We start from the raw sequence: 13,037 nt of genomic DNA on the forward strand, positions 1-13,037 counted from the left end.
GAGATTTACCTTCACTTCCTGCCCCATAGCCAAAATGGGAAGTGAGAGGAAATGGCTCCAAAGTATCCACCAGGTTCACCAAAACTAGTGTCTCCATTGGAAAATTTCCCTTCTATTCCTGTTCTGGGGACAACCCAAAATTTGTGATTTTCCTTCGTTTCAGTGATAGTGGTAAAAATGACAAAAGGAGAGGGTAAATGTCCCCAACAGGGGGCACAGACATAAATAAAAACCCAAGAGGTGTAGTCTGATTCGATCCAGAATATTTGTTTTTAGTTATACTTTATGTTATTACTTGACAACCACATTTACAACTGTTGTAACATGTTAACCAAAGCTGAACTCCAGGAATTTAAAAAAACTAATACAACTTCTATGAATGAGACATGATCTACGAAGAGAGTAGGCAAACTATTCAATCATCCATTTGTCCTCAATTCATATATCACGTTTAATTCTTGTAATACGACTTCTATAATTGGTGGAGCTGGGCAGAAAGGGTGGGCATAATCAGGTACTTTTGATATTAATCCCCACTGTACTGGAAGATTACAGCGGCAGGGGTGGGGTGCAATGGAGGAGGAGGATTTCTGATAAACCAAGACATATCAACACAAGGGACAAATCACACTGGCCCAGATTCAAGAAGCACTTGCGCCCGCGCAACCATAGGTTGCGCGGCGCAAGGGCTTACTTGCTCCGGTGTAACGAGTGCTCCTGATTCAGGAACCTCGTTACACCGACTGCAGCCTAGGATGTGACAGACATAAGCCTCCTTATGCCTTCACATCCCAGGCTGCATTCTTGCGTTGGCCGCTAGGGGGCGCGGCCTTTGTGATCGGCGTATAGTATGCAAATTGCATACTACCACCGATTCACAAAAGTTGCGCGGGCCCTGCGCACGCAAGGTACGGAGTTTCCGTACGGCCACTTTAGCATAAGGCTGCTCCTGCTAATAGCAGGCGCAACCAATGCTAAAGTATAGCTGCGCTTCCCGCTCGCGACGTTCAAATTTTACGTCGTTTACGTAAGTGAACCGTGAATGGCGCTGGACGCCATTCACGTTCACTTAGAAGCAAATGACGTCCTTGCGACGTCATTTGCCGCAATGCACGTCGGGAAAGTTTCCCGACGGAGCATGCGCTGTTCGCTCGGCGCGGGAGCGCGCCTAATTTAAATGATTCCCGCCCCCGGCGGGATCATTTACATTAGGCAGCCTTACGCACGGCTGATTAACATATCGCCAGCGCAATTTACGGAGCAATTGCTCCGTGAATCGCGGGCAAAGCGCAATATTTGCGTGGGCGCAGAGAAAAATTTTTGCTCTTTGCCCACGCAAATATTGCGCGATTCTACCTGAATCTGGGCCACTGAAGGTAAATCATATAGTTTACGCCAATCTTATATTTTATATATATTTTTTTAAGTAAACTTTAGGCTCCTTTCAGATGGATGTTCTGTCTATACACTTTTCATCCAATGCATTTATAATGATAACTTACCTGGAAGCACAAGAGATTGGCAACGTAAACTCTCAAACCAAAATAACTCTAAAGCCTCATACACATGATCGGATTTTCCCGCAGACAAAGCATAGGACTTTTGTCCAAAGTGCGTTGGCCAGGAACTTGCCTTGCATACAAACGGTACACAATTGTTGGCCAACAAACACGAAACAACATGTTTTTTCAGCTCTTGAGCGCCACCCTTTGAGCCCCTTCTGCTAATGTTGTGTTTGGTGAGCATTGATTCCAAGCATGCGTGTTTCAGTGTTGCCAACCGCCAGTATTTTTACTGGCAGCCAGTAAAAAATTGGCACTTTTCTCCTGCCAGTAAATGAAAATGGTTGCCAGTAAAAAATATGGCTGTGACGCTTGGCCGAGACCATCCGAGTGCCTGCTACAGTGTGTTCGGACTGTGTCGAGAGTGTGTCACGTAAAGTCATGGTGCAAGGGAATGGAACAGCCGGAGCCTCATGTGCAGGTCTGCAGGACATGAGGAATGCAAGCCGGTAGTGGACTGAAGGGACCACCTACCATAGAGAGAGAGGGCCACTGTGACTCAGGAGGGGACGTATTATGTTGGTGAGGTGCCATCATCATCTGTGCTGCTGCTCACTGCTGTCAGAGTCAATTTCATGTGTGTGTGCCGCCCATTCTAATTTCTTGCCCTCTCGATTCCTGTCCCTGAGCTACTTATTTACTATATTGAAAATAAAATAAGAAATATGTTTTTGCCGCATTATCTACCTTAAATCACTTTTCTAATTGCATGTTGTAACTTGTTTGTAGCCTAAATACTGAAATTTGCACTTAAAACTGTAATTTTGTAACTTTTGGATAAGCCAGTAAAAATTTGGCGGTGCCAGTAAATTTTGGGTGTCGTGTCAGTAAATTTTAATCTGGTAGGTTGGCAACACTGGCATGTTTGAACCTTTTACTTTTGTACACGCGCTCGGAAAATCCGACTTAAGACCGGAAAATTTGAAAGCATGCTATCCCACATTTGTCTGCGTAAAATCCGACAATTGTCTGATGGAGCGTACAAATGGTCGGATTTTCCGCCAACAGGCTGTCATCACACAATTCCCGATGGAAAATCCGATTGTGTGTACGAGGCTTAAATGTTTCACAAAGATATTGCTGAACAATCTGTCTGTTGAAAACACTCACCTTGTAAGCCTCAACCACCAAATTATTGATGTCAGAGGCAGTGGCATCAAATTGCTTGGCTATTGTCCCTGGCAGCAACGGCATTAGGTCCTGCAGAAATAAAATGGAAAATGCAGCTTAGTAAGTTAAATCAAATAATAAACGAGAGGGATCATGTTCAAATTGTGTTACCTTGTACCAATTGAAAGCTTTTCCCTGTACTGCAAACATTCCATAAATATGGTTGTCAACTAATCTTTGGCCAAGCATGCCCAGTGATGGGTGTTCCTGTGGAGAACAAAAAAAAAAAAAAACAAGTAAGCAAATTATAACTATCGTGGAAACAGATTTTAATGTAAAGCGCCGTATAGAGCCGACCCGACGTTCGGTTTCTTTTGGCAACTCGTGGCGCGCTGTATGCGCCGGTCGGAAGAACGTCAATCACTTACCCTGTGAATAGGAACGCCCACTCCCACGGGAAATCCGGGGAGAAAATACAGATAAAACGGTATGTACAAAAAAAAAAGACCAGCATAATGTCCGTGTCACAGGTCAGCTCATTGTAATGTTAGAATTATTTTTTAGGGTGAACCCCCGCTTTAAATCCCCTTTCTTCCCATTCTGATGCCCGTTTTGAACTTCAGCAAGTTGTCTTCACCATGTCTCGAAGACTAAATGCATTGAGTTGCTGCCATGTGATTGATTGTCTGATTAGCAATTTGTGTTACCAAGCAATTGAACAGGTTTATCTATTAAAGTGGCCTGTGAGTGTGTGTGTATATATATATATATATATATATATATATATATATATATATAATCTCCTTATGTGTTCAATTTAAAGTTGTTTACTCTTAAACACATATAGTATAAACCATTTTAAGGACAAATATTTCTATAGCCTTACCATATCTGTTGCTCTGGTGTAAACACTGTCTTTGAGGTGACAATTGCCGTCATTTGGGGTGACTATGCCCGCTAACTTGCTGTCGAGTGCTAAATGAGAAGTCTGATCTGTCATCAAGATAATCAAACGTTTTGCTTCCTTTCGCCAGCCAATATCTTTCTGAAACATAAAGTAATCCACATTACTGAGTTGAATAATTAGGATTTTCACAGTATACAGTATATTTCTTCAAAGGCCAATCATAACAATACTGTACCATGTGAAATAGATACTTCCCTGGACATGTTAATCAGGTCGTTTTCATTTATCCACATGCATTTAACAAAATACAATCATTTTTGGTGTTTTTTAAAGGACCAGTGTTGATGTGCTTTTGTTTGCATCCTTCCCAGATAAGCCTTTGGTAAGGCAAAGCAGCTTGAAGACATTCCAAAGCAGGTCAGAAGTAAATGAAATGCACCTGCAATAATTCTGAATGATCCCAGAAGAATCTCAAACTGATTCCAAGAACCATGCTACAAAGCCCATCGACACAAGCCCTAATGCAGATCTGTATTCCTTAAAGTGGATGTAACCCCGATTTATGAAATTTGAGCTGGGCACATATATCTGCAGTATTTTGTTATCTCCCTGTCAGCGTGAACCGAGGAGAGCCGTGCACTGGCACTTCCTGGTTCACGCAATGATCAGCTGTGATTGGTCACAGCTGATCAGGTGGTAAGAAGCCTCTGCCAGAGGCTTTATACCACAATCGGAGTTGCTGTGTGTCCTCCAATTGCCATGCTGCGCTCCCCTGCGTGCGCAAATTGGCTCTATTATCCTGACCACGTCATATGACGTCCGTTTAGGATAACTAAACCACTTTGCCGCCGTCATTCTGCTATATGGTGGGTGGCTAGTGGTTAATCAGAAGATGCACTTGCAGTGTTCTAATGAGGAAAGTTGCAGGATCTGCATCCATTTGGGAGTATCTCACCAAAAATGACATTTTCATTGCAGAGAAAGCCTAAAATCTGACTTGTATCTTAGTGCAGACTTCTGGGAAAAGCTGTGAGCCAATCACACAAACAGGAAACAACATTTCTGGGAAAGTTCTGTACACCAACTTTGTACAGAAGGCCTGCAGGTTGCCAGTTTGCATTGAATTTTGCAGAATATTACAGACTAGTACAGACATTACACCTGTAAGGGGCCCGATTGTCCCCAGGGGCCCAGTCGCCCCCCCTTTTTATTTTTTTTGACCCCCCTCCACCTTTAGAAACGTGCGGCAGGAGCCCGCCTCCGTCTGACTTAACTTGAGAAGACTTGACTTGACTTTGTTTTGATCGTCAGCACCAACACCCCCATCCCGCTTATCATCTTGCGGCAGGAGAGAGAAGAGATGACACTTTCGTTACCACAACCTAACCCCCCCCCCCGCGCGCGCGCGATTATCATTTTGCGGCAGGAGAGAGGAGGGCCCCCCCGATTCTCTGCTCCAGGGGGGCCCTGCCTAAAGCTGTGTAAGGGACCCCAAAATTTGTGATGGCTGCCCTGATTACAACGCTGCAGATTGAAAAGGAAATTTAACTTTTAATAACATGAAATTACATAATGGCTTGTGTAGCAATTGCACATGCTATATTATTATTATTTTTTTATTTATTTAAGTGCTAGGTGATGGCTTAGAGTGGCTTTGATGCTGTGGCTACAGCAACAGGTTCACACTGTAGGCTGCATCTGTATATCTGCTTCACAAAGTGTTACGGGCTGTTACGAGTACTATTATCTCTTGTGAATGAATACCGAATTAGGCCGTGTAAATATAAATCGCATATTAAACAAAAACATACTCACATGACAAACAGCTGCCTGCAACATAGCATCAAAGGCTCCTTCTGGATTATCAATATTCGCTGAGATCTTCTGCTTGCCAACAATTTGTATGAACTGTGTAATGTTGTTTGTTAAAGACAGCCTATTAATAAATCCATGAGGTGGTATGCAATCCAGTTTATAATCGCTGTAAGAGAAAACTGTATATTAGCATGATATAATATGAGGGGAATGATGTCACCTACAAGGAAATTGTCACAGCAACCTTTGACCACTTGAAGACCAAGCCCTTTCTGCCACTTTTTATTTACAAGTTTAAATCAGTATTTTTTGCTAAAAAATTACTTATAACCCCCAAACATTATATATATCTATACATAGATATATATTATAATTATTATTATTAGCAGAAACCATAGGGAATAACATGGCGATCATGCAATTTTTTATGTGACGCTGTATTTGCGCAGCTGTTTTTCAAATGCAATTGTTTTGGAGAAAAAAATATTTTAATGAATAAATAAAAAAACACAATATATAGCCCAATTTTTATGCATAATATGAAAGGTGATGGTACACCAAGGAAATAGATGCCTAACATGTCACACTTTAAAATTGTGCATGCTCATGAAATTACAACAAACTACGGTACTTAAAAATCTCCATAGGAGATGCTTAAAATTACTTTACAGGTTACGGCCTGGATTCACGTAGAATCGCGTATCTTTGTGCGGGCGTAACGTATCCTATTTACGTTACGCCTCCGCAACTTTGACAGGCAAGTGCCGTATTCTCAAACCAAAGTTGCGGCGGCATAGCGTAAATAGGCCTAATTCAAATGTGGTAGATGTGGGCGTGTGTTATGTAAATTTATTGTGACCCCACGTAAATGATGCTTTTTCCGAACGGCGCATGCGCCCTCCGTGAAAGTATCCCAGTGCGCATGCTACAAATTAACCCACAAGAAGCCAATGCTTTCGACGTGAACGTAAATGACGCTCAGCCCTATTCGCAAACGACTTACGCAAACGATGTAAAATTTTCAAAGTTCGACGCGGGAACGACGTCCATGCTTAACATTGGTACGCCTCATATAGCAGGGGTAACTTTACGCCCGGAAAAGCCTAACATAAATAGCGTATCTGTACTGCGTCGGCCGGGCGTACATTCGTGAATTGGCGTATCTAGCTGATTTACATACTTCTAGGCGTAAATCAGCGTACACGCCCCTAAACACGCCCCTAAATATGCAGTTAAGATACGACGGCGTAAGAGACTTACGCCGGTCGGATCTAATACAAATCTATGCGTAACTGATTCTAAGAATCAGGCGCATAGATACGACGGCTCGGACTCAGAGTTACGACGGCGTATCTGGAGATACGCCGGCGTAACTCGTACGTGAATCCGGGCCTACCTGTTTAGAGTTACAGAGGAGGTGTAGTACTAAAATTATTGCTCTCTCTAACGTTAATTGTTATTGGCAATACCTCACACGTGTGGTGCGAACTCCGTTCACATATGCGTGCGTGACTTACGTATGCGTTCACTTCAGGTTGGGGTTGCTGTAAAAAATGTTTTTCTTATTTATTTCATTTTTTATTTTTACATGGTTCCTTTTTTTTATCACATTTATTCCTATTACAAGAAATGTAAACATCCCTGGTAATATAAATAATGATGACAGGTTCTATATATGGAGAGATCTGGGGTAAAATAGACCCCAAATCTCTTCTTTACCTTTAAAAGCAAGAGATCTTTTGCTTTAAAGAAAAGAAAATGATTTACTTCTGACCTCCATGGCCATAGAAGTGTTCAAAGACAATCTAGTATTTTAATTGCCTCTGTGACCAGTTGGTGGCATCGTCGGATTGTTTCCAAGTCGGCAGAAACATTAAGTCCAAAAGACACCGGCAAGTGGTGGGAGGGGGTAGACATCCCCTTCCGTTGTGTAGCATCAGAAAGCATTCCAGCGGCTCATGAGCCACTTGAAAGGCTTTCAAGAGAAAGCCAGCTGGCAGCCAAAAAATAGAATACCGGGGTTATGGCTGATATCTTTAGCCATAATCCCAGTAAACCACTTGCAAGCCGCATATACAGTATGTGTTGCGGTCAGCAAGTGGTTAAAAGATGCTCAGGGATAAAAAGGTACAATGCATAAAAGATGTAGAAATTGTTTTGACCAGTAAACTCAAGGGGTCAATTCACTAATGTTTACTGTATGCGATGACACAGTCACGTGGCTCATTTACATAATTGATTGCATGCGGTAAATAAAGTCCAATTCACAAAAATAAAATAACAATTGAGTGGTAAAAAAATTTAAAATGTGCCAGTAAATATTGTTTAAAAAGCTCTTAAAGCTGAGGTTCACCCTCAAATTTAACTTCATAGCAATCATGTCTGCAGCCTTGATACATGCCTCTAGCGTTTTCATTTTTTTCCCTATCTGAACACTTACCTGTCTTCAGCCTCACTTCTGGGTCTTCTTCCCTGCGGGGAGTGGGCGTGTCGCTCCTTTTCCCCGACGAGGCGTAATTGGAAGCTGTGCGCAAGGTCTCCAGGGAGTGACGTTTCAACACTCACAGGAGACCAGCTTGAGTGTCATGTGACTAGGAATCCAGGAAGTGTTTGCTTGTGGGATTCAAATTGCCCACAAGCAAGATGGAAAAGGCCAGGACTCTTTTTTTATAAGGTATCCTTTTTGGCGAAAACGGAGCGGACGGACGTACGAGCGGGTAGCAGGTGAGTAGTAGCCTGCTAGCTATATTACCATGCATTGGAGATTAAAAAAAAAAAAGCAAAACCCGTGGAACCTCCGCTTTAAGTCTAATTCACAAATGGACGAGAGAGTAAAAAAAACATCCGATATTTACCACGAGGATTTTGCTGGCGGTATCACATGCAGTATTTGTAAAAAGGAGGACCCGCACGCTGTTTTTTGACAAATAGATGGTTGCTAAGGAGGAGTCCCCCCACCCTTTCCTGAATTGCCGGGCTGCATACTCAGATAAGGGTCTATTATGGATTTTGGTGGGGACCCCACGCCATTTTTTTTTTAATTGGCGTGGGGTTCCTTTTATAAATCCATACCACGCCCGTCCGCTCGGACTGTAACGCGATGACGTCAGGAGGACGTGCTGAGGAGGAGACGTGCTGACGGCATCGCGTTACAGTCCGAGCGGACGGGCGTTTGCCGAGCCGGCTGGTTTCTTATACATGCTGCATATACTTCTGTGCTTGTGAGTTTTTTACTTTTATTACATTTTATCCCATTTACGGTACGTCATTTGTTTGGGTGACATCAATCATCTGGAGTTTCGTTTGAGTACCAGTGGCGGTCACTGTCATTCATGGTTTAAAGGCCCGGACTGGGGTTTCAGCCGCAAGCTATCCTTGCTTGCCATTTGGTAAGCGTGCATTTCTTATGGTGTTTTCACTTTCGGTGGTGGATTCTCATCAATATCACTTATGAACATCCAAACGTCCAAGAGGCATAAGCCAATGTAAGCCATAAGCTCCCATACACAGAGGGTTCTCTTTATATTCAGGGTTTCAGTAAATTGAGGAGGCGGGGGCTGATCAAGTGTCAGCAGAACGGGAAAGGGCTATCGAGCAAATTTGTTACTTTGCTCTCACTGCCACGTACACACGACCATTTTTCATGTCATGAAAAAAAACAAAGTTTTTCTCAACATGATTCCTCTCAAGCCGTCCTTGCATACACACGATCGTGCTAAAAAATGCTTGAGCAAAGCGCTGTGACGTACAACACGTACGACGGCACTATAAAGGGGAAGTTCCATTCGAATGGCGCCACCCTTTGGGCTGATTATGCTAATTTCCCTTCTCATAACTTGCTTCTTAGCATGCACGTTTTTTTCCCCGTCGACAAATCTCTTAGACAATGAATTCCATTCAGACCTCTTCATTCTAGCTTTGTAATCACACATTCCAACATAATCAAAACATTGTTTTTACAAGACCACTTATCACCAGCCATAATGTTTACATTTTATTGTGTGACTGCTGAAACGGACATCAAAGAAAGTACTTATAGGTTACCAAGTCATTGATGGACCATATAAACAACCAACATGTTACTCTTTAATGTAGAGTGCCAATCAATTTGTCTATGTGTACATACAGGTTAGTGACTGTACCTATAAAGTGATATTAAAGGTTCCTGTTCCAAGGGGGCTCCTCCCCACATTAGATAACCCCCTCTGGGAGACTCTTTCCCGAGGGGGTTACCTTGCGGGCGTGCTCCTGTGTCATACACTCGGCATCCATAGATGCCGAGTGTATGACTCGGCCCGCCCCCCCCAGCTCCAGCATCATTGGATTTGATTGATAGCAGCAAGAGTCAATGGCTGCACTGCTATCAATCTATCCAATTATGAGCCGAGAACCGTGGATAGGATGCATTAAAGTGAAAAACCACAAAGGTCTACAACCCCTTTAATGTAAAGCTGTCAAGTCCTAAAACCTGGCTAAAGCAAGTTACACACCGGCCAAATGTCAGAAGACAATGGCCGGTTCAAAGGAAAAAAAACATCCTACATTTGGCCCGTGTGTATATCAGTCTGTCGGACGTGCATGCTGGAAAACCTGCATCCGATCGACTCCGAATCAGCGCTCTCAGCCAATGACAGAGAGTACTGATCAGAGTGTTCTGGTGGGGGCGTCCCCCTGTCAGAACACAACAGCTCAGTGGGGGAGATCGCTGAACTAACCTCATATGGGAGCGAGGAGCTGGACATTTTTTTTTCATTCAACCCGCGGCTTAAGGCTTAAGGCTGCCCATACGTTATGCAATTTTCTGGTTGAATGAAAGAAGAACGCTTGATTTCTTGTGAGGATGTCACATTGACAGGAAGTGAGGCAAAATATCCCAAATGGGAGTCATATAGATAAAAAAATTAAGTAAAAAAAAACATGTTTACATCTTCGTATTCTATCCAAAACAAACACAAAAAAGTAAAAATTTACTGGAGTTGACTTTAAATGGCAAGCTGTAGGTCAACACGCCTGAAATGGAGCATGCAGGACTTGTTGATGATTCGCGCAAATGTCTTGAATTAATACATTTTTATGTCCATAAATTTTACATGCACTAAATCGGGGGTCAGAAACCTGTAGATCGCAGCCAGGTGACTGGTAAATCACAGTCTGAGCTTGCTGACGCCCCATCCTAGAGCATCAGAGTGCAATGCAGAGGGACTACTTGTAGGCTCCATGCACACTGGGCTTAAAAAAACGTCTGTTCTCTTTGGAGTAAAAAACACTCATATAGAGCATTTTTTGTACAAAGTTTAGACGAGTTTAGGAGAGTTTTTGACACCAATGAGCTCCTGCCTCCTGCCTCCAAACGTTGATCTCAAAATATGTCTGTAAACGTCCTAATGTACATGGACACATAGGATAACATTGAGTTGCTTCTACAGGCAGAACACAACGTTTTTGACGACAGTGTCAATGGAGTCTTAAAGTTGGGGCTATAGTAGGGAGCAAGAGCCGCATAAGCCAATGTCTCGTTTGTAGTGATGGCTCCTGTCTAATGTAGAGTGATACCAACTGCACTCCATCTCTTATTCCAGCTAGCTGTCTCCAGAGTGGTGCCAGCCTCAGGAAAGAAGAGATCTTCAGGTCATTGTGAAGCAATACCCTGGGCATATTAGTATAGGGCTGTGCATCACACGGATGCACTGTGGTTTACCCACACCGCGGGTGAAATGTACCTGCAGCTTTCCTGCAGGTTTGTTACACTTAGCCATATAGTCTGGTGATCTTTGACTACTATGTTGTTCAGGTAGATCTCCACCTCTTTAGAGTCGGTTCACACATAGGCGGCACGACTTCGGAGGCGACTCTGCAAGTCGTCCTCAGGACGACTTCCGAGGCGATTTGCAAAACGACTTCTGTATAGAAGTCAATGCAGATCGCCCCGAGCCGCCCCCGAAATACTACAGGAACCTTTTTTCTAAGTCGGAGTGACGTGCGTCGCTCCTATTAGAACGGTTTAATTGCAGTGAATGGGACGCGACACGTCAGGCGGCTGAGCCGCCTGTCGTGTCGCCCCAGTGTGAACCGGGTCTTAAGGTTGCCTACCCCTCATTAAACAAAATGCATAGTAATGCCCAAAGTATGACCAAACCCTAAGATGCATTATATGATACTATGGAGAGAAGATCTCTGAGAATCATGGGTGTGACAGGTCAACCCATCGCTAATCTTCAAAAGACCACTCTTGCTCACCGACCCAGAGTGCAAAGTGGCACATATATAGGGAAATGTTTTTTTCTTTGACTTCACAGAAAAATAGAATGGCGGGCATTCCATCATATCACGTTTTCCCTTAACACCAGAGAAAAAAAAAAACACCTACATTTATCACAAACCATGCACATACATTCATTACAGAATAGTCAGAATATTCTATAAAACAAGTTACATTGATGGGTGCAGTGCATGCATACTCTGAAAATGTGGCCCCCAGTACCAGTGACATGGTCGGTTATAGGAAAGTGGAGAAGCTTCTGTCTTAATGTATGAAGGAACAAATATTAAGGGCTGAAACAACACATTGGGGTTTTTTTACGAAAAAGGCAAATCCACTTTGCACTACAAGTGCAAACTACAAGTGCAAAGTGCACTTGAAATTGCAGTCACTGTAAATCTGAGGGGGACATGCAAGGAAAATAAAAAACAGCATTTTAGCTTGCTCATGATAGGATGATAAAATCAGCAGAGCTTCACTCATTTCAGATCTACCCCTGAGATTTACAGCGACTTCACTTCCAACTGCACTTTCAGTGCAATTTCATATGCACTTTGCACTTGTAGTTTGTACTTGTAGTGCAAAGTGGATTTACCTTTTGTAAATAACCCCCATTGTAATGCAATGGGGTGATTTACTGAAGGCAAATCCACTTTGCACTACAAGTGCAAACTACAGTGCAAGGTGAAATTGCAACTGCACTTTGAAGTGCAGTCACTGTAGATCCGAGGGGGATATGCAAGGATAATAAAAAAACAGCATTTTAGCTTGCACATGATTGGATAATAAAATCATCAGAGCTTCCCCTCATTTCAGATCTACCCCTCAGATTTACAGTGACTGCACTTCCAAGTACACTTTCACTGCTATTTCATGTGCACTTTGCACTTGTAGTTTGCACTTGTAGTGCAAAGTGGATTTGCCTTTCATAAATAACCCCCATTGTGTTAATATACATGTTATGTGGGTTAGTGCATTGCGATGCCATACATTCTCAATGACACTCCAACACATGAAAGCCTCATACACACGATCGGATTTTCATTGGACAAAGCCTCAGACTTTTGTCCGAAGGGCGTTGGCCAGAAACTTGCATTGCATACAAACGGCAAAAAATTGTCAGCCAACAAACATGAAACTATGTGGTTTTTCAGCTCTTTAGCTCCACCCTTTGGACAACGTCTGCCAATGTGTTATGGTGAGCATTGCTTCTGAGCATGCGTGTTTGTACTTTGGAGTTTTGTCCGATGAACTTGTGTACACACGATCGGGAAATCTGACAACACACAACTGTTGGCAGACAATTTTAATGCATGTTATCCCACATTTGTCCGTGGAAAATTTGACAACAATTGTCAGATGGAGCGTACAAGCGGTTGGATTA

General features: G+C 42.9%; 1 protein-coding gene across 1 annotated transcript in view; it reads right to left on the minus strand.

Annotated features, from left to right (window-relative positions):
* ITGB8 (integrin subunit beta 8) overlaps nt 1-13,037 on the minus strand; it is a 196,284-nt gene that overhangs the window by 53,568 nt on the left and 129,679 nt on the right. Inside the window, exons 5-8 of the mRNA XM_040352818.1 lie at nt 5,395-5,560; nt 3,559-3,717; nt 2,844-2,939; nt 2,673-2,762 (exon numbers count right to left, since the gene is read on the minus strand). Of these exons, the coding sequence (XP_040208752.1) occupies nt 2,673-2,762; nt 2,844-2,939; nt 3,559-3,717; nt 5,395-5,560 (511 nt within the window). The remainder of the gene's footprint in view (nt 1-2,672; nt 2,763-2,843; nt 2,940-3,558; nt 3,718-5,394; nt 5,561-13,037) is intronic.

The sequence above is a fragment of the Rana temporaria genome, chromosome 5, assembly GCF_905171775.1.
Source record: "Rana temporaria chromosome 5, aRanTem1.1, whole genome shotgun sequence".
Taxonomy (NCBI): domain Eukaryota; kingdom Metazoa; phylum Chordata; class Amphibia; order Anura; family Ranidae; genus Rana; species Rana temporaria.